At 38.9% G+C, this 24,825-nt stretch overlaps 3 protein-coding genes across 3 annotated transcripts; 2 read left to right on the forward strand and 1 right to left on the reverse strand.

The window, feature by feature from the left end:
* Nucleotides 1-11,794: 11,794 nt before the first annotated feature.
* LOC306868003 (histone H4) lies at nt 11,795-12,106 on the forward strand (the record flags this gene model as incomplete). The annotated part of the gene is made up of 1 exon (XM_079413971.1): nt 11,795-12,106. One exon carries the CDS (start codon nt 11,795-11,797, stop codon nt 12,104-12,106), a length of 312 nt encoding a protein of 103 aa, XP_079270097.1.
* Nucleotides 12,107-12,878: 772 nt separating this feature from the next.
* LOC306867998 (histone H2B-like) lies at nt 12,879-13,253 on the forward strand (the record flags this gene model as incomplete). The annotated part of the gene is made up of 1 exon (XM_079413966.1): nt 12,879-13,253. The coding sequence occupies one exon, from the start codon at nt 12,879-12,881 to the stop codon at nt 13,251-13,253; it is 375 nt and encodes a 124-aa protein (XP_079270092.1).
* Nucleotides 13,254-18,493: 5,240 nt separating this feature from the next.
* On the reverse strand, nt 18,494-18,805 carry LOC306868002 (histone H4; the record flags this gene model as incomplete). Its single annotated transcript, XM_079413970.1, has 1 exon — nt 18,494-18,805. One exon carries the CDS (start codon nt 18,803-18,805, stop codon nt 18,494-18,496), a length of 312 nt encoding a protein of 103 aa, XP_079270096.1.
* Nucleotides 18,806-24,825: the final 6,020 nt, after the last annotated feature.

The raw sequence follows: 24,825 nt of genomic DNA on the forward strand, positions 1-24,825 counted from the left end.
ATCCTAATACCATATCTAGATCGGACGCGAGTGCTGTTGTCATGTTGTGAATCCATTTCTCTTTCAGGTCAGAAGAGCTACAGATCCCATCAGTGAAACACTGTTTGTTTGTTTGCTTTACTACGGATTCATTTTTAAAGACAGTATGATGCAGGCTGTTTAGAGAGACTGAAAGTAAAAGATGATGCAGTGCTTAGTCTAACTAGAGTGGATCCAACAGTATGACGCAACACATAAGTTTGAGTAAAGGTGTTTTTACCACTAGCCTATTGCATCTTCTGTATTTTTATGTTTTAATGGCCCATGTTATTTTCACAGTCACAGCAGCGTCCATCTACTGTTTTAATAAGCAAAACTGTAAGCCAAGTAGTGGGCATAGCAGTGGGCATTTACTTGCAAGTCTTGAATGCACCCCCCATAAAAAAGACCGTTCTGGAGAGAGGCTCAAAAACAGGATGGAAAATAACCTATTACGTCTAAATTATGATGTTTTTTTTCTTTCTTTTTACTTTTTTTCTTTGGATATTCTAAGTACATATATACATGTATGCTGTGGCACAAACCTGACAATAAGTGTGTGTGTGTGTGTGTGTGTGTGCGCGCGTGTAAGTGTGTGTTTGTATAATTTGCACACACACACACACACACACACGTTTACTTAGCTATCTAAATGGGGACTCTCCATAGGCGTAATGGTTTTTATACTGAACAAACTGTGTGTGCTATTGCCCTACACCTAAACTTAGCCCTCACATGAGTCTTTGTGCTTTTTTACAATTTCAAAAAAACTTTGTTTAGTTTATTTTTAAACCCGATTTACAAATGAGGACATTCCCAAAGGGAGGTTTTTGGAGATCTTGTCAGGTTTACCTCACTTTTAGGTACAAATTTGCCACACACGCACACACACAAACACATGTTGGTTTTTGTGGTTTATGGGGACTCTCCATAGGCGTAATGGTTTTTATACTGAACAAACTGTGTGTGCTATTGCCCTACACCAACCCTACACCTAAACTTAGCCCTCACAGGAGACTTTGTGCATTTTTTGATTTTCAAAAAAAACATTTAGTATGTTTTTAAAGCCTTTTGAATTACGGGGACATAGGCAGTGTCCTCATAAACCACCTTCATATTGTAATACCTCTGTCATACCCATATCATTATACAAATTTGTGTCCTCATAAACCACATAAACACACACACACACACACAGGTATATCAATCAGGTTTATATGATGTTTTGGATTTCTGGTACAAGTTGGGAGAGACGCAAACAAAAGCATGCCCCATTAATTTTTTTTACACAATTTAAACGAATTAATGATGAAAGTTAAGGTGAAAGCAATATGACAGAAAATTGCATGAATCAGCAGGATAACACTGTTCTACCTTTCTCGTCTTATATATAACATTTAAAAAATATATTTACAGTATACTGAAATTACACAACAACTTTGCAACAATGTTATTTTAGTTTGAAGATGTTTTGCAAAAGTCTTGTTCGCTTTTCATCTCCGTAAATTCTAATACAACATATTTTCAAAAACAGATAAATATATTTTAATATAGATAGATTTCATACTCAGTGGCTGTACTACTTACAGTGGTCAACTACTTTGACTAGTCTTTAAAGTTATCCATTTTTATTTATTTTTTTCTTCTTCAAGGCTGGTCATAACATTTTAAATTCAGTTACATAGAAAAGGTAGATTAGTATAATTTGAACCTGAACAAAAAAAAGTTATACTCACTCTTAAGAGACCGCCTTATAGTATTTCAGCAACTGACCCAGTGTTATGGTTTATGGTTCCTTCTCATTTTAAGCGGAAACTTTTAACATGCATGTGTATGAGCTCTCACAACATTCCAGGGACGTACCACTTTGCAAACCACAAACTATCACATGAGTTATTGTCCACAAGCAGTATACAATGTGAACACAGAGGACCATTCTTTGGCTTTCTTTCTTTTTTCCTGATTTAGCTATGAGGCTGGAAATTTGTCAAATGTGTGTAAGGAAAGATTACGGATATCAACAATTTATGGACATCATTGTTGCCCTGGAATGTCTATTGTGTGAACTTGTAATTTGCATTGATGCAATACATATTTGTAATATTAGTTTTTATTTTCAGTTACTAACAAGCGTTTACCAAAGCGCCATTTCTAAACTGTTAACACAGCAACACACCTACATCACACAGTTAGCCAAATAGTTATTTCTGGCCAAAACCACATTTTGTTAAATAAATACAAACTCTACATTTCAAAATACTGAATATCTTTTTCTTCATGTATTAACTCTATCACAACACAGCAAGCCCGATTCAAAATTTAGTCATTCAGTCAAAACATTAGCACCAGTGTTAATTTCGTCGACGACGACGAAAAATATTCGTCAACAAACCTTTTTTCTGTGACTAAGACGAGACGTTGACGAGCTAAAACTAATATCTGATGATAAAAACTATGACGAAATTTATGCGCGTCTTCGTTAACAAGACGAGACGGGACTAAAATGTTATTTGAGGACTACGGACATTCAAAATACATCCTATAGGCTAAATTAACTGTCTTGTCTTTCAAAATGTGCGTCTCTGTCATTGGATAAGGTGTGTTTGCATGGCAGCCGCGGTGGACGGATAGCCTACCAAAACGCGAACTAGCGATCTGAAACAATGGCCTCAGCACCCGAAGGGTTAGGGAGTGGGTGACCAGACGTCCCGTTTTTCCCGGGAGTCACAATTCATTGTCGATTAACTTAAAGTCAGTGAAGGTGCGATAGGTGGAAACGCACTGATAGAAGTGCTCTCTCTCGCGCGCGCTCCACTTCTTCAGTTCTCATACAGCGCGCGATCAGTTCTCAGTGCTCAAATACACACACAGCAGTCCACATGTCTCTCATGTAGAGCATCTCACGGAAATACAGTCCGTTATGGTTTAAGTGAGCTTAAACAGGTGGGTGAAAACTGAATGTATGTCAGTAGGCTATTACACATACCTTCCGTCTTAAATGGACAGCATTCCTAATTATCTGTCATAAATGTTAACCAACAAAAGATGTTAAATATATGTATACTTGTTAAGTAAACCTACTGTATCTGAAAAATACCAGTTTTTCCAAATTCAATCCTTGATTCAAATTTCTCATAACTAAGCTTAATTGATTTGGTCTAAAGAGAGAAGAATTGATGACTATTTTTGTTTGAATACTACATATAAAATAGCTACCAAAATAAATGTTGGTAACTGCAGTTTGACTAAAAGTAATGACTAAAAGTTGACAAAAATGCAATGACTTTTCGTCGACTAAAACTAGACTAAAACTATGAAAGACTCAAATGACAAAAATGTGACTAAGACTATTTAGCTTTTTCGTCTCAAGATAAAGACTAAGACTAAATCAAAAATGCCTGCCAAAATTAACACTGATTAAAATAATTCTCAGCAGCTCTTTTAAGCTGCTTTTGTTGCAGAGGTAGAGGCTTTAGACTATATTAAAAGTTTGGAACATTAGGGCCCAGTTTCAGAAATGGGGCTTATCTTAAAGGTCCCATGGCATGAAAATTTCACTTTATGAGTTTTTTTAACATTAATATGAGTTCCCCTTGTCTGCCTATGGTCCCCCAGTGGCTAGAAATGGCGATAGGTGTAAACCGAGCCCTGGGTATCCTGCTTCGCCCTTGAGAAAATGAAAGCTCAGATGGCCCGATCTGGAATCTTCCCCTTATGTCGTCATACGGGGAAAGGTTACCTCCCCTTTCTCTGCTTTGCCCGCCCATGAGAAAATGAGCTACGACCGTGAGAGGAGAGCGAGAGACATCATGGCTTGCAAACGAGCGAAGCATTGTTTTTTGGCACTTCAGATCTGTTCTACTCTATGAAATGTCACATACTGTAATACAACCGAATGCCCAATAAAGCTGTTCACATTTACATATTTTCTGTTGTCATACATAAAACAAGTATAAATAGTAAACACGACCCATGAGAGAGGCGACACTGCATCGGGGGAGAGACCTCGCGCGGCAGTACTGGAGACATCTTCCAACTGAATGATAGTTTTTTTTTAAAGTCGCTAGGTTTGTTAGTATGTACCCGTTATGGGGAAAAAAAAGATGCCTAAAGGTTCTGAAAGTTACTAAATATTGTTCTAAAGTCGCGCTCGTGTGTGTGAGACGCGGGAGCTGATGGCAGCGGGCGCGTCTCACACACACGAGCGCGACTTTAGAACAATATTAATAAACTGATGGCGGAGCGGGAGCTGATGGCAGCGGGCGGTGGATATTGTTGCGGTCCGCCCAGGTAAAGTCTATGTGCGGGAAACACTGACCGTATCCAGACACAATATTTTAAACTAACCATTCGGAGACGTCCTGCTGTAGCTGCTGAGTTGCAACTTTTTCATCCGATGCTTCTCCATCCGTATCAGATTCTGGGTCAAACTGAAAAGCTTGAACAACTGCGTGTCTACGAGCCATTGCGATACATCCACTGTCAACATTAGCGCATGGTACCGTGGCACAAGCTGCAGAACACACACCCACCCTCTACCTTGCGCCGCCTCTCTCCTCATCATTAGCATTTTAAGCTACATACACAGAAATGGCACGTCCTAAGGAAAGCTAATTGTGGGACTGGCTCGTAGTGGCTGAAATTCTGCACCGAGACTTCAGATACAGTGTTATGGACCACTTAGGCCTATATAAAAGCATTGTAATACGGATTTTTTCAATTGCTAACATCCCTTTATCCAATCTGTAGTCACATTTTCAAAACTCTAAACACAATTAATACAACATCCATCTGTTGTGACCATACCATTAACATAATTCATGTTGTTTTCACACAATATTCAGTCAATTAACACATTTCTAAAATGCTTAAATGATCTTTTCACACAAGCTTACCCCATACCAAAAATCATGGATCTTTCTTATCTTTTTTACAAATGCTTTTAGACACAGCATGACAGAAATGAAGACATTGGACAAAGGAATGTTAGCAATTGAAAAAAACAAACAAACAAACAAAAAAAACTGTAAATGTTGCAACAATTCATAATTTCGATTTGCACAAAAAAAATGGAAAATGAAATAATCTAAGAGAATGGAAGAGCAATTGGATTAATTTTTACAATGCAGTGCCCATGTTAAACATTTTCACATTATACCTTTTATACAAACCTGATTCCAAAAAAGTTGGGACACTGTACAAATTACGAATAAAAAGGAATGCAATAATTTACAAATATCATAAACTTATATTTTATTCACAATAGAATATAAATAACTTATCAAATGGTTAAAGTGAGACATTTTGAAATGTCATGCCAAATATTGCCTCATTTTGGATTTCATGAGAGCTACACATTCCAAAAAAGTTGGGACAGGTAGCAATAAGAGGCCAGAAAAGTTAAATGTACATATAAGGAACAGCTGAAGGACCAATTTGCAACTTATTAGGTCAATTGGCAACATGATTGGGTATAAAAAGAGCCTCTCAGAGTGGCAGGGTCTCTCAGAAGTCAAGATGGCAAGAGGATCACCAATTCCCCCAATGCTGCGGCGAAAAATAGTGGAGCAATATCAGAAAGGAGTTTCTCAGAGAAAAATTGCAAAGAGTTTGAAGTTATCATCATCTACAGTGCATAATATCATCCAAAGTTTCAGAGAATCTGGAACAATCTCTGTGCGTAAGGGTCAAGGCCGGAAAACCATACTGGATGCCCGTGATCTTCGGGCCCTTAGACGGCACTGCATCGCATACAGGAATGCTACTGTAATGGAAATCACAACATGGGCTCAGGAATACTTCCAGAAAACATTGTCGGTGAACACAATCCACCGTGCCATTCGCCGTTGCCGGCTAAAACTCTATAGGTCAAAAAAGAAGCCATATCTAAACATGATCCAGAAGCGCATGCGTTTTCTCTGGGTCAAGGCTTATTTAAAATGGACTGTGGCAAAGTGGAAAACTGTTCTGTGGTCAGACGAATCAAAATGTGAAGTTCTTTTTGGAAAATTGGGAAGCCATGTCATCCGGACTAAAGAGGACTAGGACAACCCAAGTTGTTATCAGCGCTCAGTTCAGAAGCCTGCATCTCTGATGGTATGGGGTTGCATGAGTGCGTGTGGCATGGGCAGCTTACACATCTGGAAAGGCACCATCAATGCTGAAAGGTATATCCAAGTTCTAGAACAACATATGCTCCCATCCAGACATTGTCTCTTTCAGGGAAGACCTTGCATTTTACAACATGACAATGCCAGACCACATACTGCATCAATTACAACATCATAGCTGCGTAGAAGGAGGATCCGGGTACTGAAATGGCCAGCCTGCAGTCCAGATCTTTCACCCATAGAAAACATTTGGCGCATCATAAAGAGGAAGATGCGACAAAGAAGACCTAAGACAGTTGAGCAACTAGAAGCCTGTATTAGACAAGAATAGGACAACATTCCTATTCCTAAACTTGAGCAACTTGTCTCCTCAGTCCCCAGACGTTTGCAGACTGTTATAAAAAGAAGAGGGGGTGCCACACAGTGGTAAACATGGCCTTGTCCCAACTTTTTTGAGATGTGTTGATGCCATGAAATTTAAAATAAACTTATTTTTCCCTTAAAATGATCAATGTTCTCAGTTTAAACAATTGATATGTCATCAATGTTGTATTCTGAATAAAATATAGAAATTTGAAACTTCCACATCATTGCATTCTGTTTTTATTCACAATTTGTACAGTGTCCCAACTTTTTTGGAATCGGGTTTGTAGTACGAATAACAATAATTACAGAATAACTGTATCACAGAATAGTTAAGCTCGGGTCATTAATATTACTAGGTTGATTAAATGTAAAAGAACATACATGGAGTCTCCACTCCATTACACTTCAAATCTACTCTAGATCTTCCCTCATGTTCAAAAGATTCACTAGATGTTATTATTTGACCATTTTTAGTCATTATAATAACTTACTATTGTTTATATTTTTGGTTAAAACCATAAAAGCACTCTCATCCAATATCTGTAATCAACACCAACAGATCCTATCTGACAGCTCGTATCCTTCCCTTAAATATGACTGAGTGACTCACAATCACAAGTTAAAAAATAAAAATAAAAAATATGTAAAGTCAATGATCCATTTCATTTTTGTAGCACACTCCAGACACCTGGATAGCATAGATACAGTAAACAGTATTATGATTTGCATTCTGTGACATTATGGAAACATGTTTAGAATTGACTCACTGCTTCCACCCCTTATTTGCATTAGTGCTCTCAGGACTATAAGCCTAGCTAATGCTGATTAAAATTACAAATCATCAGACTGCACCATGTTCCATCTATGATCAGCGAAAAGCACAATTATTTAAAGTCTTGGAGCTGAAATAGTTATTATTATTATTATTCAGGCTTGCATCCATTTTTTCTAATTTTTAAGCATTGTTGTGCATTTCTTTCCAGGATTGATCGTCTTAGTGATCAAGTCTGTCCTGCTCCAAAATGAAAAAAAAAAAAACCATGAAGTTACTTAACATCAGTCTGTATTCCAAGTCTAGAAAAATAGCATTTTTTCTTTCCTTTTTACAGTTGCACAGATATGATCATTATAAACTGTATTTATTTAATTATTTAAAATACTTTCTTTATTTAGTTTGGCTAAATCTTAAATGGCTGTTGCATTAAATTACTTAATATTGAGTCCATCATCTATGTACCTTAATCAAACTGCTGAGATCAGAGAGCTTTTGAAAAGAAAAAAAAATGCTCTATGGTAATAAAAAACAATTGACTGTGACAATCACAATATAAATTAGATTAGATTAGATTAGATTCAACTTTATTGTCATTTATGCAGAGTACAAGTACAGAGCTAATGAAATGCAGTTAGCATCTAACCAGAAGTGCAAGAATATAGTGTTTTATATACATATAAGTGCAGAGTAAGTGAAGATATGATTTACAGAATATACAGTGGAATTGCTATATACAGTATTGAGCAGAGTATATACAGAATATAAAATAGGAATGCAATGTAGGGATTGTATGTACATTATGAACAGAGCAATGTAGATTATATAGATTACAGATTATATATACACATTATGAACAGCAGAAACGTGAGAACAGTGGTAATAAATAAATACAGCTGGATGAGTGTGCAAAGTATTGATAGAACAATGTATTCTATGCAAAATAGCAGTAGTGCAATATTTTATAGAAATAGTTTACTGTGCTTGTACAGTAACAACTTTAAACAGATTATAGTGTAATGACTTGAACGATGTGCAGTCTGTGCAAAATATGAGTAGTGCAAATGCATGTGTTTAAAGTACTGTGACCAGTGCATTAATAAGCAGGTGCAGGTTAGATTGGTGGTGTGGCGTTCAGAAGTGTCACAGCCTCGGGGAAGAAGCTCTTCCTGAGCCTACTAGTGCGAGAGCGTAGGCACCTGTAACGCCTGCCGGATGGAAGGAGGGTGAAAAGTCCATGGTTAGGGTGAGAGGCATCCTTGATGATGTTTCTTGCCCTGCCCAGACAGCGCTTATAATAAATGTTCTCAATGGAAGTTAACTGGGTGCCGGTGATCCGTTGAGCAGTTTTCACCACCCGCTGGAGTGCTTTGCGGTCAGATGCGGAGCAATTGCTGTACCATACTGAGATGCAGTTCGTGAGTATGCTCTCAATGGTACAGCGGTAGAATTCCACAAGGATCCTGGGATTCAGGTGAACTTTCTTAAGGCTCCTTAAGAAGTAAAGGCGCTGCTGTGCCTTTTTGACCAGAGTAGAGGTGTTATGGGACCAGGTGAGGTCATCAGAGATGTGGATGCCAAGGAACTTGAAACTCGACACACGCTCCACTTCAGCTCCGTTGATGTAGATGGGTGTGTGTGCATGACTCCTAGTCCGCCTGAAGTCCACAATGATCTCCTTTGTCTTCTGGGTGTTTAGCTGTAGATTGTTGGTGGCACACCACACAGCCAGGTGCTGCACCTCATCCCTGTAGGCTGATTCATCGTCATCCTTGATCAGACCTACCACCGTGGTGTCATCTGCAAATTTGATTATGGTGTTGGAGCCATAAACAGGAACACAGTCATGGGTGAAGAGGGAGTACAGGAGAGGGCTCAGTACGCAGCCCTGTGGCACGCCGGTGTTCAGGGTGATGATGGAGGAGGAGAGGTTATCTAACTTGACGGACTGAGGTCTGTTAGTCAGAAAATCTAGAATCCAATTACAGATGGGTGTGCTGATTCCAAGCTGGCTGAGTTTGGAGATCAGCTTGGAGGGGATTACTGTATTAAATGCAGAACTGAAGTCCATGAACAGCATTCTCACATGTGTGTTTTGACTGTCCAGGTGGGTGAGGGCAGAGTGAAGCGCTGTTGAGATGGCGTCCTCTGTTGACCTATTGTGGCGATAGGCAAATTGGAATGGGTCCAGTGTAGCAGGGAGACAGGATTTTAGGTGGGATGCAACCAGTTTCTCAAAACACTTGGCAATGATGGGGGTGAGTGCAACAGGACGGAAGTCGTTAGGGACCGAGGCAGTGGAATGTTTCGGTACTGGTACGATGGTGGAGGTTTTGAAGATAGTGGGGACAGTTGTTTGGGCCAGGGACAGATTGAAAATGTCCGTGAAGACCTCAGCTAGCTGCTCCGCACAGGCTTTAAGCACACGACCAGGTATTCCGTCAGGGCCAGCTGCCTTCCGTGCATTCACCTTACGCAAAGTGGAGTAAACGTCTGATGTGGAGAGAGTGAGAGGCAGTTCACTGGGTTGATGCTCAGCTTTGAGTGAGATCTCCTTATTATTTTGATCAAAACGAGCATAAAAGTGGTTGAGCTCGTTTGGGAGGGAGGCAGAGCTGGAGGGGGGCACAGAGTTAGGTGGTTTGTAATCCGTGATAGATTGTATGCCTTGCCACATACGCCGGGGGTCTGAAGAATTGAAGTGTTCTTCAATCTTCTGTTTGTGTGTGAGTTTGGCCTGGCAGATACCCTTCCTCAGGTTGGCTCTGGCTGAGCTGTAAGCCTCCTGGTCTCCAGACCTGAAGGCTGCATCTCTTGCTTTGAGCAGGAGGCGAACCTCTCTGTTCATCCAGGGCTTCTGATTGGGGAAGATTTTTATTTTTTTGTGTGTAGTCACTCTGCTCACACAGCTGTTGATGTGCTCCATGACAGAGTTGGTGTAAGTGTCAATGTTAATCTGAGAGTTTGTGGTGGCCTGGGCAGCAAACTCACTCCATTCTGTGAGCTGGAATTGATGTTGAAGAGTGGAGTCAGCACCTTACAGCCAGATTTTAACAGTCCTTGTTGTAGGTTTCACACGTTTGATGACCGGGGTATACTTGGGGAGCAGGAACAAAGAGAGGTGATCAGACTGACCCAGGTGGGGGAGGGGTGTGACTTTGTAGGCATCACTCACATTAGTATAAACGTGGTCCAATGTTTTATGTCCTCTTGTAGTGCAGGAGACATTTTGATTAAATTTAGGGAGAACAGATCTAAGAGTGCAGTGATTGAAGTCCCCAGCAACAATAAAGGCTCCATCCGGGTGCAGGGTTTGTAGTTTGCTAATAGCAGCACAGAGTTCTTTCATAGCCACGTTAGCATTAGCGTCCGGAGGTACATAAACTGCAGCAGCAACAATGCAAGTAAACTCACGTGGTAGATAGAATGGCCTGCACTTGATAATCAGGAACTCCAGCTCAGCAGAGCAGTAGGTATCAACAATGACAGAGTCTTTGCACCATGATTTATTTACATAAATGCATACTCCACCACCCTTGTTTTTACCAGAGGTTGCTGCTACTCTGTCAGCCCTGAAGAGAGCACGTCCATCCATATGCACCACGCTGTTTGGGACATCGTTGCAGAGCCATGTTTCAGTGAAGAACATAACATTACAGTCCATAAGCCATTTCTGTGTGAGGGTCCAGATCTTTAGTTCGTCCATCTTGTTCATCAGAGACCGTACATTGGCAAGGAAGATGCTGGGCAGAGCTGGTCGATGTGGGTTTAGCCTTAGCTTAGCACGCAGCCCTCCACGCTTTCCCCGTCTTTGTTTACGGTCTCGACGCCGACGCCGAGCACTTCCGGTCGGTACGAGTGATCCGCTTGTCCGCGGTGATCTCAGTAGCTCCGGCGGGAGTTCGCTGAAGTCGAAAGGATGATCTAAAACTATGTTGGAACACTGTTTGTTGATGTCCAAAAGTGATTGTTTACTATAGCTGTAGTTCGCATAACTGGATCGCGCGAACACGAGTGAAATAACCAGGTAAATTAACACTATTTTCCAAAATCTGGTAAGACGCTGAGCCTCGCGATGTGTTCGCGCCGCCATCTTGTCTATCAAAAGACAAGTCAATCATAAATTAAATGAGGTATTTTAATTAATAATTAATATAAAGTTCTTATGCATATATAGCATATATGATGACAATTAATGGAGAATATATATATAAATGTGGGGTGTTTTTTTTTTATTTGACTAAAATGAAAACTAAAAGAATTTCAAATCACATGAGCGATAATTTATTCACAATAGAACATAAATAACATAACAGATGTTTAAACTGATACATTTTAAGATTTTATGCACAAAATTAGCTAATTTCAAATTTGATGGAATCTGGACTGACGCGCATCATGACGTTGCAAAACTCCACCTTGACGTGTTTCAACTAGGTCCTGTAAGCAATTGTAAATGTTTTCTTGCGTCTCCACAGCGTTCACTCAGATTCTACTGTACAACGTGGAAGCTTGAAGATATATAATAATGTCTGGAAGAGGTAAAGGAGGTAAAGGACTCGGGAAAGGAGGCGCTAAGCGGCACCGGAAGGTTTTGCGGGATAACATCCAGGGCATCACCAAACCCGCCATCCGTCGTCTCGCTCGCCGCGGCGGAGTTAAGCGTATCTCCGGTCTGATCTACGAGGAGACCCGCGGTGTTCTGAAGGTGTTCCTGGAGAACGTGATCCGCGATGCCGTTACCTACACCGAGCACGCCAAGAGAAAGACCGTCACCGCCATGGACGTCGTGTACGCTCTGAAACGACAGGGACGCACTCTGTACGGCTTCGGAGGATAAACAAGTCCATTTTATCAGAAACACACAAAGGCTCTTTTAAGAGCCACCCACACTGTCACATAAAGAGTTGAAGTAATGATGTTCTTGGTGGAAACTAGCAATAGTTTTGTGAATGAACTCTACTTAAATAATGAAACTAGTGTATTATTGGTCATGTACCCAGAACATCGCTGGTGTTTATTTCATCCAGAATATAAATTTACTCCTGTTTCTGATCCGAAAACAGATTCTCAAAATAAAACTGGTGAAGTGTTGTTTCTTTCAAGAGCACACTGAATGATAGTATGTTTTTGTCCTGCATAGCGTTTGCATTTGTTTAGTGCTTTTTTTAAATTTAGGTAATTTACAAAATAAAGAGAAAAATAAGATGATAATATTTAAGATATTTTGTCATTGATCTCCTTTCTCTAATTTCTCTCAATGGGCCTATTAAGGGGTTTAAAAATTATACTGATATTTGCGACCCATTTATTTTCTTGTTAAAACATTAACAAAAAGAGCGGGAACTGAAACAAAGGAATGTCATTCATATCACAGATGTTGTTCAAACACGGAGCGGTGGGTGGGGCTATCTATTCGCTGCCTGTGATTGGCCCTGGTTCCGCTCGTGATACTTCGAGTTGTCCAATCACATTCGAGTTTATGGGTGTGGTCTATGGAAACACGCAATCAGAAGACTCCGTAGTATCTGCATGAAAATTAGCATAGACGAGTCAATAAATACGTCTGTCCGGCTCATTATAATCATCGATTCGTCTGCATCATCTTCATCATGCCTGAACCAGCAAAGTCCGCGCCTAAGAAGGGCTCGAAGAAGGCCGTCACTAAGACCGCCGCTAAAGGAGGAAAGAAGCGCAGAAAGTCCAGGAAGGAGAGCTACGCTATCTACGTGTATAAAGTGTTGAAGCAGGTTCATCCTGACACCGGGATCTCTTCTAAGGCGATGGGGATCATGAACTCTTTCGTCAACGACATCTTCGAGCGCATCGCCGGTGAATCGTCTCGTCTCGCTCACTACAACAAGCGCTCCACCATCACATCGAGAGAGATCCAGACCGCCGTGCGTCTGCTGCTGCCCGGAGAGCTGGCCAAACACGCCGTGTCTGAGGGCACCAAGGCCGTCACCAAGTACACCAGCTCCAAGTAGAGCTCCGCTCCGACACACAAAGGCTCTTTTAAGAGCCCCCATCTTCTCGGTTAAGGAGCCTTCAAAGTTTTCAGAAATGCTTCGGTCACTTAAAGTAACACCAGTCGGCTCACTCTGAATGGGTCAGTGGTGTTGTATTTTTTTTTTTTTTATCGGCAAACTCTAACATAACCGGCTCAATGCAAAATCCCAAATTTGTTTTCTGAACGCGTTCATTTGCTGTGCTTTCTATGTAGAGATGTTTGTTTATCAGTGTAAAAGACTGTTACGTATTTTAATTACAGACCTAATTAAATTTAAACCCCCAAAGTATATTAATTTTACTCTACCATTATAATGATGACCATTCTAATACGGATGCAGTGGCCAGAAGGTTATTAATTTATTCTGTAACATGTTCAACCACTGAGGCAGTATTTCAATCAGCATTTCTTTATCTAACACGCTCTAAAACAAGACATAGGCAATAGTGATGGGATTTGTGGCTCTTTGAGAGGATCCGGATCTTGGCGATCCGTTCCTTTCAAAGAGCTGTTCAAAATAACTTTTGGCTCTTTTTAAATATTTAGTCAGTTTTAAGAAGCCAGCTTGGGGGCATCTCAGTTTTTCCTGGAAATAATCACTGGGAGGAATGATGAGGTGAGATTTGTAGTCAAATAATTAAAACTCAGATATCACACACCAATATCTGAGTTTGAATTATTCTGAAATATTTATTATTACCTCATGTGACGGCAGCGTGCACAAGTCATGGCTCTGCTCCTACCCAATGACAGAGGCACGCAGATTAGAAAGAAAGAAAGACAAGAAACCAGCAGCGGCTAAGAAAGCAGCCAAAAGCCCCAAGAAGGCCAAGACAGCCAAACCCAAGACGGCGAAGCCTAAAGCAGCCAAACCTAAAAAGGCAGCTCCCAAAAAGAAATAAGCCTCATTCTTTGTTATTTTTTTCTTCTTCCCAAACAAAACAGCTCTTTTAAGAGCCACCCACTTGCTTCAATTAAAGAACAAAATATCATGTATCTTAATTAAATGCTTATTGGGGCATTTGAGAGGGAGCGCGTGTATGCTCTTATCTCAGTACAATACAGTCTACAATAGATTATACTTCATAGAAAATAGTTATCTATAGGGATGGGTACCGAAACTCGGTATTAAATCGGTCTCGGGGCTAAATTATGAAAGACCGGAGTATCGATAAGCTCTGACGTTATCGGTACTTCTATCGGTATTGGAGAAATTAAGAAAACACACATACATTTATTGTTGCTCTCTCTCTCTATCTCTCTCTCTCTCTCTCTCTCTATATATATATATATATATAGAGAGAGAGAGAGCTGGCGACATTATATATATATAATGTCGCCAGCTGTTTTTATGTGCAATAATATTCAAACATTTGTCTGATGCATTTTTGCTATGTGCAATTCAGAAGCCAGATCGCACTCACGCGGAGGAGCTTCAGCACACGCAACATGAAAGTCCTGTTTAATTATAGAAGAGAGAACCAACTATTCAAACATCTGCTCACACTTTAGGCCTGTGGCTGTTATATTAAGCTAAGTATTTTTTTTTTTTTTCGATTTTGGCTTCCAAGGATTATAGCCGCATTTCTTCTAGCACAACTCCCTTCCCTTCATAGCGGCGCGGATTCGTTCCTCCGAACCAAAACTTAACATCTGAATCAGCTCAATCAGTGATTGTTATAAAATGCCGTCTTTACTGTTGCTACATTGCAGGACATATTTGATAGTAAAACGTTGAAAGTACAATATGCACAAGTGATGCTCTTCCCCAGGCTGAAATGTGTGTGCGCGCGTGCGCCTGTGCGGCGGCGTGCTCCAAAACGGACAAGCAAAGTACACTTTGAGCTTCGGGCGCGTCGAAATAACACACAAAAATATGCCAAAAAATACACACACAATGTGTCAAAATGGCCGGTTATGACAGTCTTCACTTTTGTTTTAAGTGGACGAGAACAGTTGGGAGAAAATCCGATGCGTGTCAATATTGTCTTAAAGTGTCAGACTGGAGCTTGAGCCATCAATGTTAATCAAAGAACAAAATGCAAAGAGAAAATCACCAACAGCTCTTAATCTGAACAACGTTATAGCTTTAATAAACATAAATCTATCAGTACATACAGTGAAAACTATGCAGTGCTCATTACATTTGATTACTTTTGTAACTATTACTTACCTGAACATTAATATTAGTAGACCTTCATGGAAAAATGAAAGCACTGTTTATTTCATTTCGTTTGTGTGTTTGTTTTATTGTATTTGTCAGTTTGTTTTACTTTGTTTCTTTGTTCATGTTGTTACTGTATCTTATCTTATGTATATAATGATAAGTCATTATTATGAGAAACTACGTCATTATTATGAGAAAATAAGTCATTATTATGAGAAAATAAGTCATTATTATGAGAAGTCATTATTATGAGAAGTCATTATTATGAGAAGTCATTATTATGAGAAAATAAGTCATTATGAGAAGTCATTATTATGAGAAGTCATTATTATGAGAAACTAAGTCATTATTATGAGAAAAGTCATTATTATGAGAAAATAAGTCATTATTATGAGAAAATAAGTCATTATTATGAGAAGTCATTATTATGAGAAAATAAGTCATTATTATGAGAAGTCATTATTATGAGAAGTCATTATTATGAGAAAATAAGTCATTATTATGAGAAGTCATTATTATGAGAAAATAAGTCATTATTATGAGAAAATAAGTCATTATTATGAGAAAATAAGTCATTATTATGAGAAGTCATTATTATGAGAAAATAAGTCATTATTATGAGAAGTCATTATTATGAGAAGTCATTATTATGAGAAAATAAGTCATTATTATGAGAAGTCATTATTATGAGAAAATAAGTCATTATTATGAGAAAATAAGTCATTATTATGAGAAGTCATTATTATGAGAAGTCATTATTATGAGAAAATAAGTCATTATTATGAGAAGTCATTATTATGAGAAAATAAGTCATTATTATGAGAAAAGTCATTATTATGAGAAGTCATTATTATGAGAAAATAAGTCATTATTATGAGAAAATAAGTCATTATTATGAGAAAATAAGTCATTATTATGAGAAGTCATTATTATGAGAAAATAAGTCATTATTATGAGAAGTCATTATTATGAGAAGTCATTATTATGAGAAAATAAGTCATTATTATGAGAAGTCATTATTATGAGAAAATAAGTCATTATTATGAGAAAATAAGTCATTATTATGAGAAGTCATTATTATGAGAAGTCATTATTATGAGAAAATAAGTCATTATTATGAGAAAATAAGTCATTATTATGAGAAGTCATTATTATGAGAAGTCATTATTATGAGAAAATAAGTCATTATTATGAGAAGTCATTATTATGAGAAAATAAGTCATTATTATGAGAAAATAAGTCATTATTATGAGAAGTCATTATTATGAGAAGTCATTATTATGAGAAAATAAGTCATTATTATGAGAAGTCATTATTATGAGAAAATAAGTCATTATTATGAGAAGTCATTATTATGAGAAAATAAGTCATTATTATGAGAAGTCATTATTATGAGAAAATAAGTCATTATTATGAGAAGTCATTATTATGAGAAGTCATTATTATGAGAAACTAAGTCATTATTATGAGAAAATAAGTCATTATTATGAGAAAATAAGTCATTATTATGAGAAGTCATTATTATGAGAAAATAAGTCATTATTATGAGAAGTCATTATTATGAGAAGTCATTATTATGAGAAACTAAGTCATTATTATGAGAAAATAAGTCATTATTATGAGAAGTCATTATTATGAGAAAATAAGTCATTATTATGAGAAGTCATTATTATGAGAAACTAAGTCATTATTACGAGAAACTAAGCCATAAATATGAGAAAGTTTCTCATTATTATGACTTACAGAATTATATTTTTTCTTAAGGTGGTGGGAACGGGCTTCCATAGAGGTGAAATGCAGAAAAGAAAAAAATAAGAATTCACAGAATATACAATATAAAAATAAATAAGAGCTAATTATTTAGCTCTTACAGTGTTACTTATGTTTGGACATTAAAATAACTAACAAGCAAACAAACACACACACATAAATTATACATATATATATATATATATATATATATATATATATATATTTATTTATTTACACACACACACACATCAATTTTGCAAAAGAAAATTATAAATGCATTGTGATATATGAAATATATTGTGAAAGATGCATATAAAGTTATTTAATAAGCTTCCTCAGATCACCTGTGTTTTCAGCAGCTCCCTTCAGAAATTTTTGAAATCAGGAACTTCTGTTTCGTAGAGGGTTTTTTTCTGACAATCTGGAATCACAGATCAAGTATTAATATGTGTTTAAAGATCAAAACCTGTTTTAAGTTAATTTTCACGCTCTGTGTAAGTGATGTCTCCAATTAACTTTACAGTGCATGCTTTTAGGTTAAATTAATTAGCTTACTTCCATTCATCCATTGACAAATTGCCAGTAAAACCTTTATACATACATATATAAAAACGTTCATCTACACATAAGATGATATTAAAAGCCCAAACTTTCATAAACAAGAGCTCAAGTCTTACATTAGCGTTACCTCTTACAGTTAGCCATATGCTAACGGACTTTTCCAAAGACACTAAACCATTCCTATAAAGTAAAACGTGTAATTTACATGAAAGAAAGTGTCAGGAACATTTGTATGTACTATTTGTGTAATTTTAGAGACTAAACTTAATGATGTTTTATTAACAAAGTTCGGGAAGACCGCTCTTTGTCGCCTTCTCGGTTTGCTTCTTGTTGAGCTTGAAGGAGCCGGAGGCACCGGTGCCTTTGGTCTGGACCAGGGTGCCTTTGGTCACCAAACTCTCGATGGCGAGCTTAACTCGGGAGTTGTTCTTCTCCACATCATAGCCGCCCGCAGAAAGAGCCTTCTTCAGGGCGGCGAGGGACACCCCGCTTCTCTCCTTGGAGGCGGACACCATCTTGACGATGAGATTCCCGATGCTTATATTCTGGATGAAATAAACACACCAGCGATGTTCTGGGTGCATGACCAATAATACACTAGTTTCACTATTTAAGTAGAGTTCATTCACAAAACTCTTGCTAGTTTCCACCAAGAACATCATTACTTCAACTCTCTATGTGACAGTGTGGGTGGCTCTTAAAAGAGCCTTTGTGTGTTTCTGATAACACGGACGTGTTTATCCTCCGAAGCCGTACAGAGTGCGTCCCTGTCGTTTCAGAGCGTACACGACGTCCATGGCGGTGACGGTCTTTCTCTTGGCGTGCTCGGTGTAGGTAACGGCATCGCGGATCACGTTCTCCAGGAACACCTTCAGAACACCGCGGGTCTCCTCGTAGATCAGACCGGAGATACGCTTGACTCCGCCGCGGCGAGCGAGACGACGGATGGCGGGTTTGGTGATGCCCTGGATGTTATCCCGCAGAACCTTCCGGTGCCGTTTAGCGCCTCCTTTCCCGAGTCCTTTACCTCCTTTACCTCTTCCAGACATCGCTGCACTTAATGCTAATAAATGATGAACATGGATATGTGTAAAGAGCTCCAGGGAGGTCTTTTACATTTGCTTACAGGACCTAACTGAAACCAACCCGGCGCGCACCCCCTCCCCCACTAGTTAGAGAAGGAAATAATGTGGTTTAACCCCAAACCTTGATCTAACAATGTCTGTCCTTTGTTTCGTGTTGAAATTCATGTTTTAAAAATTTAATTGGCCATAAAGATTTCTAAGATCATAATATTACACGCATGCATTAGGCGCTCCCTATACTCAGAGTAAGCAGTTTGCCTAGGATACCAAAAAAATAAAAATAACTTCCGTTCTATATTAAAATTAACATATACATAAATAAAAAATAACCATGCATATATATATATATATATATATATATTCAGTGTCGTGCGTTGGTGTTTTAAAATGATGAGGCAGTTTTATATAGCTATATGTGTGTGTGTGTGTGTGTGTGTCCCTGTTACACTTAATGTTGTCACATTTTCCTGGGTAAATAAATATTACATAAAAAAGAGAATACATATAATTATATTTTGTATTTCGTTAATATTATTTGTTAATACTAATTATACATTTCATAGTGTTTTATGCATTTTTATATTTATTCCAAAATAATAACTAAAGGCAGTAAATATTTGAGCAATATTTTGGAAACAATAAGGTTTCATTAGTTAACATTAGTTAACTACTTTAGTTAACATGAACTAAGAATAAACAATAGCCTACTTCTACAGCATTTATTAATCTTAGTTAATATGAATTTTAACATTTACTAATGCATTATTAAAATCAAATTGTTAACATTAATTTATGCACTGTGAACTAACACAAACTAACTAGGAACTGAATTTGTATTAACTAATGTATACAAAGATCAATAGGCTAAATACTTCAATAAATATTCATTGTTTGTTCATGTTAGATTAAATTACATTTTACCTTTATTGTAAAATGTTACCAATATGTTTTATTTGTGAACTGATGTTCAGCTGCTCTTTTTAATAGTCAGCTTATTAACTTAGTAACTACAGACCTGTGGCTCTAACGTCTGGAGCCATGAAATCATTTGAAAGACTGGTTTTGGCTTATCTGAAGGACATCACTGTGACAGCAGTGGAGTCATTCAGATTCCTTGGCACCACCATCTCTCAGGACCTGAAGTGGGACAATCACATTGACTCCATTGTCAGGAAGGCCCAGCAGAGGTTGTACTTTCTTCTCCAGCTGAGGAAGTTCAACCTGCCACAGGAGCTGCTGAAACAGTTCTACTCTGCCATCATTGAATCCCTCCTCTGCACTTCAATAACTGTCTGGTTCAGCTCAGCTACCAAATCTGACCTCAGAAGACTACGGAGGGTAGCCCGGACTGCTGAGTGAATCAATGGTACAACCCTCCCCACTCTCCAAGAACTGTACTTATCCAGAGTGAGCAAAAGGGCTGGTAAAATCACTCTGGACCCCTCACATCCAGCACACTCCCTCTTTGAACTGCTACCGTCTGGTCGACGCTACAGAGCTCTGAGCACCAGAACGACCAGACACAGGAACAGTTTCTTCCCTCAGGCAATCCATCTCATGAACACTTGACAATAAAACGCAGAACACACAACTCTATTATGTATTCACCACACTTGCTTATTTCTTTATTTCTCAAAAATAATGAAGTCCACAGAGCTGCTATGTGGAGAAGGACAGACCAGTTGCTAGTGTGCTACGGTCCTCCTAAGAGAGGTCTGCCTGCTTACAAGCAGACCCTCGGTCGGTGGATTGTGGATGCCATTCTCATGGCCTATGAGTCTTCTGGCCTCCCCTCGCCGATGGGAGTCAGGGCTCATTCCACTAGGAGTGTGGCGGCCTCCAAGGTCTTTCTCGCAGGTGTCCCTATCCAGGACATCTGCAACACTGCGGGTTGGTCCAAGCCTCTGACCTTCGTCAGGTTTTATGGCCTGGAGATGCGAGCCACTCCAGGTTCTTCCGTTCTCTTGCCCTAGCTGTGCTCCTCTTTGGACACACAGGGCAGGGGTGCGGAAGTCTGGTGCCGTTGGTATCTCGTTCCCCAAAGCGTCGTCAACGCAGCTCGAGTTCCTGAAGAGGAACGTCTTAGGTTACTTATGTAACCCCAGTTCCTCGAGGGAACGAGACGCTGCGTCACTTGGCCACACTTCCGGCCTCCCTGCCAGCGCTTGCTTCATTCTAGAAGCTGATGCCAGTTTCACCGCACGTGCTTTTTTACCAGCTGGTCATTACGTCACCTTGCCCGTGACATCCCTTCCCATTTTCTGGACAGATTTGATTGGTATTCAGAGCCGGTTATGCTGTAGGCGTTCCCCAAAGCGTCGTCGACGCAGCGTCTCGTTCCCTCGAGGAACTGGGGTTACATAAGTAACCTAAGATGTTTTCAGTGGCGGCTGGTGGCAAATTTTCTAGGTGGGGTACCACATCCAAAATTTTAGCATACATCCCGCTATGATTAATCCCAGTATAACAAAAAGAAAAGGATTAAGACATGAAACATTTTAAATAAAGAAAATTGTTTTACCAAATTCAAGATTGAGGTTGATTCTCACAAAACTATATTTTCTGCAAGCTTTTTTCAAAGAAAAATTAAAACATTTAGTTTTTAATTTTAATAATAATTCAGAATTGATGTGTACAGTGCAACAGCAAAATCTGTAAGAAAAATAAATAAATGTTACATTTGTTTAGACCATTTTCTATACATATATAAATAACTACAAGTCAAGCTGCAGTACCAAGCAGGACCACACGGAGACGGCAACAGATTACTATCCCAGTCGCATTAAAGTTATATAAATATGCCCGGTAATGTATTCAGAATTATTAAACAGAGCAAAACACAAATAAAACAAATCAATAAAAAAATTAATTTGTTGAGTGTGGTGATCTGAAGGCAGCTCAACATGACTGAGTGAACAGCTCCCGTGTCAGAGTGAATGTTGATGATAACACTGTACATAGCAAACTTCTATTAAAAACACGCTTCTTCAGCGAGTATCCATTATAAAACACTTGCCAGACATGCGATCATACTGAAATGTGCTCATAAAGCTATCAGAGAGGCACATACACGGTTTGTTTATTTTCACACTAATAATAACGGACTCACGCGTGACTAATAATATAAGTTACGATTCATGTATGTCCCTGACTGTAATCGTCTTTACCTCCATTACAATCATCATCCATCAAAACTTCACTGGTAAGATACTGGTTTGCTTTATTCAGCCCATACAGACTAGTCCTGACTTCATATTTCTTCTTATTAGCGGTATGTTTGTTCTGACCAATCACGCCACAAGCAGTTACGCATGATGACTAAAGCACGCTAGTGCTAGCCCTCCCGGAACCCATAGAGATTGCATTGCAGTGCCTGAAAAAAATAATCTTTGTATGGAAGTCTATGGGAACACTCGGGGCAATTCTCAGTCTGAGAGAAATCGCCCAAAAAGGGGCGGTACTACACAGAATGTGACTCGACGCTGATTGGACTATATTTCCCTGGGCAGAACAAACAGTATAGAAGTGAAAGCTAGTACACTGTGATTGAATGTGAAAGAGAAAAGAATCCCTCCCTTTCATGCTTTGGTGGTGCATTGCCCGATAATGGACACTGTAATGGTCCCTGTGCGTCTCTATTGGTAATTTGCTTTCTTCTATTGGTGGTATGTATTGTCTATTGGATACCATTAAGGACCAATAGAACACCTTTGGAAACGTGGTGGTGGACATCAGTATGAACCATTAAGACTCCAGTATACATAAAGGTTTCGGTTTGATGATAATGATTTTGATTTACTGTAACACATACTGTACCAAAACTCTTTGCTTAGAGCTACAATTGTAATTTATAAATAATACAATTTAATTCGTTTATTTTTTAATTTACTTTTTTACTAATTTTGTTAAAGTTTTGTTTTGACCCCTAGGTGTTTTTTTCTTTACTTCCATAATATTTGAGGGAGGGTGAACAAAAAAATATAATTCTGATTAGGGCATCAATTTGCCTAGCAGCGCCCCTGTATAATGTTATTTTACTTACCTGTGTGATTATTTTTGTCAATTTCTCCTTCGAGTTATATTTTTGTATAATGTGGAAATGAAAGCACATGGTGATTTATATTTGTTTTATAGAGAAAATTCACTCAAAGAGACTGCTTGTTTGTGAGTTTTCTGTTTTATACTATTTTCTTGTTTGAAGTGATTTTTCTTTACTCAATTTATGTTTCAGTCTCCTCTGCCCTTTTGCTGTTTTACAACATGAGAGATGTAGAAAGAGGCTGCTTGTTTTTGTGCTGTATCAGGAGGAAACATGCCTGCTAATTGTCCAATGCAAGTCCAAATCTACACAATGCAGAGGGTTTTGGTGTTTTCTAACTGCTGTCACTACCATGCCTGCACATCAGTTCTGATTGGTGTTGTTACGCACAGGTTACACTTAGACTAATGGGTGATCTTGATTCAAACTTTTATTTAGCTGGCCTGTAGAAAATGTATATACAATCGTACAGGCATACAGAAGGTCAATTTAAATAATACACAATATATGATATTACTCTGGATATTACTTTATTAAATTCATATTTAGGATCCAGGTCAAGCCCGGATTAACCATACGGGCAACTGGGCAATTGCCCAGGGGCCCACGACATCTAAAGGGCCCAGGACAGCAAGGGCAGGAGCAAAATACTGTATCTGTAATCTCCCGCTTTATATTTAACAAACTGTCCACCCGGGCTTTTGCGCTGCACAGAGATATGCTGCGCTGCCTATGGCTGTGTCCAAATTCAGGGTCTGCATCCTCCTTAGGATCCTTCCTACCCGGTTGAAGGAGGAGGGATCCTCCGACGTCCGCAAAACCCGGAAGTCGGTGTTTGTGAATTTGGACAGCCTACCCTTCTTTCAGTTCCCTCCCTTACCTGTTGCTCATATCCTGTCGCCTAGCAACCGTGACAGCGCCAAGCAAGAAGCGGGAAAATGGACAAACAAAGAGTTATTCTCCTCATTTTAATTATTTTGGAAGAAATAAAGCAATTAAATAAAGTAAATACTTTCTTTGCTCGTTGTCGGAGAGTTTTTTATATCAGACTACAAGACAGTCACATCCAGGTAAGCCATTATAGCCTATTTTTATTTGTTTTTAAGTATTCTACTAATTTCTCCTACAAATTCATTGAGCCGAAGCATAAACTTTAGCTTGTTTTGTCAGAGAAACTCCTCTCCCACTCCGCTACCGCTCGCTTCGTCCGCCATTACGCTCTGCCAAAAAGAATTATGGGATAGGTAGGACGGGAAAGGATCCACCACACCCATCCTTCCAATTCGGGGAAAAGGAGGACGTATTTGTGGGCCGCATTTGAAGGATCCTACGAATTTGGACAGCCTTCGTCGCGGCGCTGTGACGTAACATCCTTCAAATGAGTACTCTGAAGGATGCAGACCCTGAATTTGGACACAGCCTATGACTTTGAACTTGAGTTGAGAGCGGTTGAGAGTCAGTCTCATGCGGACTGACCAATGAAGAGAGGGCCTCAAGTGAAATACCCTCTCCTCATTGGTCAGTCCGCATGAGGTGGGTCAAAGGTTACGTTGAGCGCGTTACGTGACGTCAGGCATTGCTACAACAGAAAAAAAATAAAAAATCGGACACAATGGAGAAGCTAAGTGGGAGCGCGAAGCGAAAATTAAAAAAGGAAAAGGACATCAGAAACGCTGAAAATTTAAAGTGTATACCTAAAATAGGTAATTTCTTCACTCCTGTTAATGTTGCCGACAGTTCTGTTAAGTCCGCTTCCGTCAACGACGAGGATAACTCAGCTAGCCAGGACTTTTCTACACCGCCTGCGGTAACTTACGTTTACAGCCCAGATAATAACTAATAACTTGATTGCCTTGTCTTCTGTGATAGCTCTATCAATTCCATAAATTTCTATTGGGAATAAGTGTTGTTAAATAAACGATGGTTTGAAAGTGGTTGCTTATCT

Source organism: Barbus barbus (genome assembly GCF_936440315.1).
Source record: "Barbus barbus genome assembly, chromosome: 50".
Classification (NCBI taxonomy): Eukaryota; Metazoa; Chordata; class Actinopteri; order Cypriniformes; family Cyprinidae; genus Barbus; species Barbus barbus.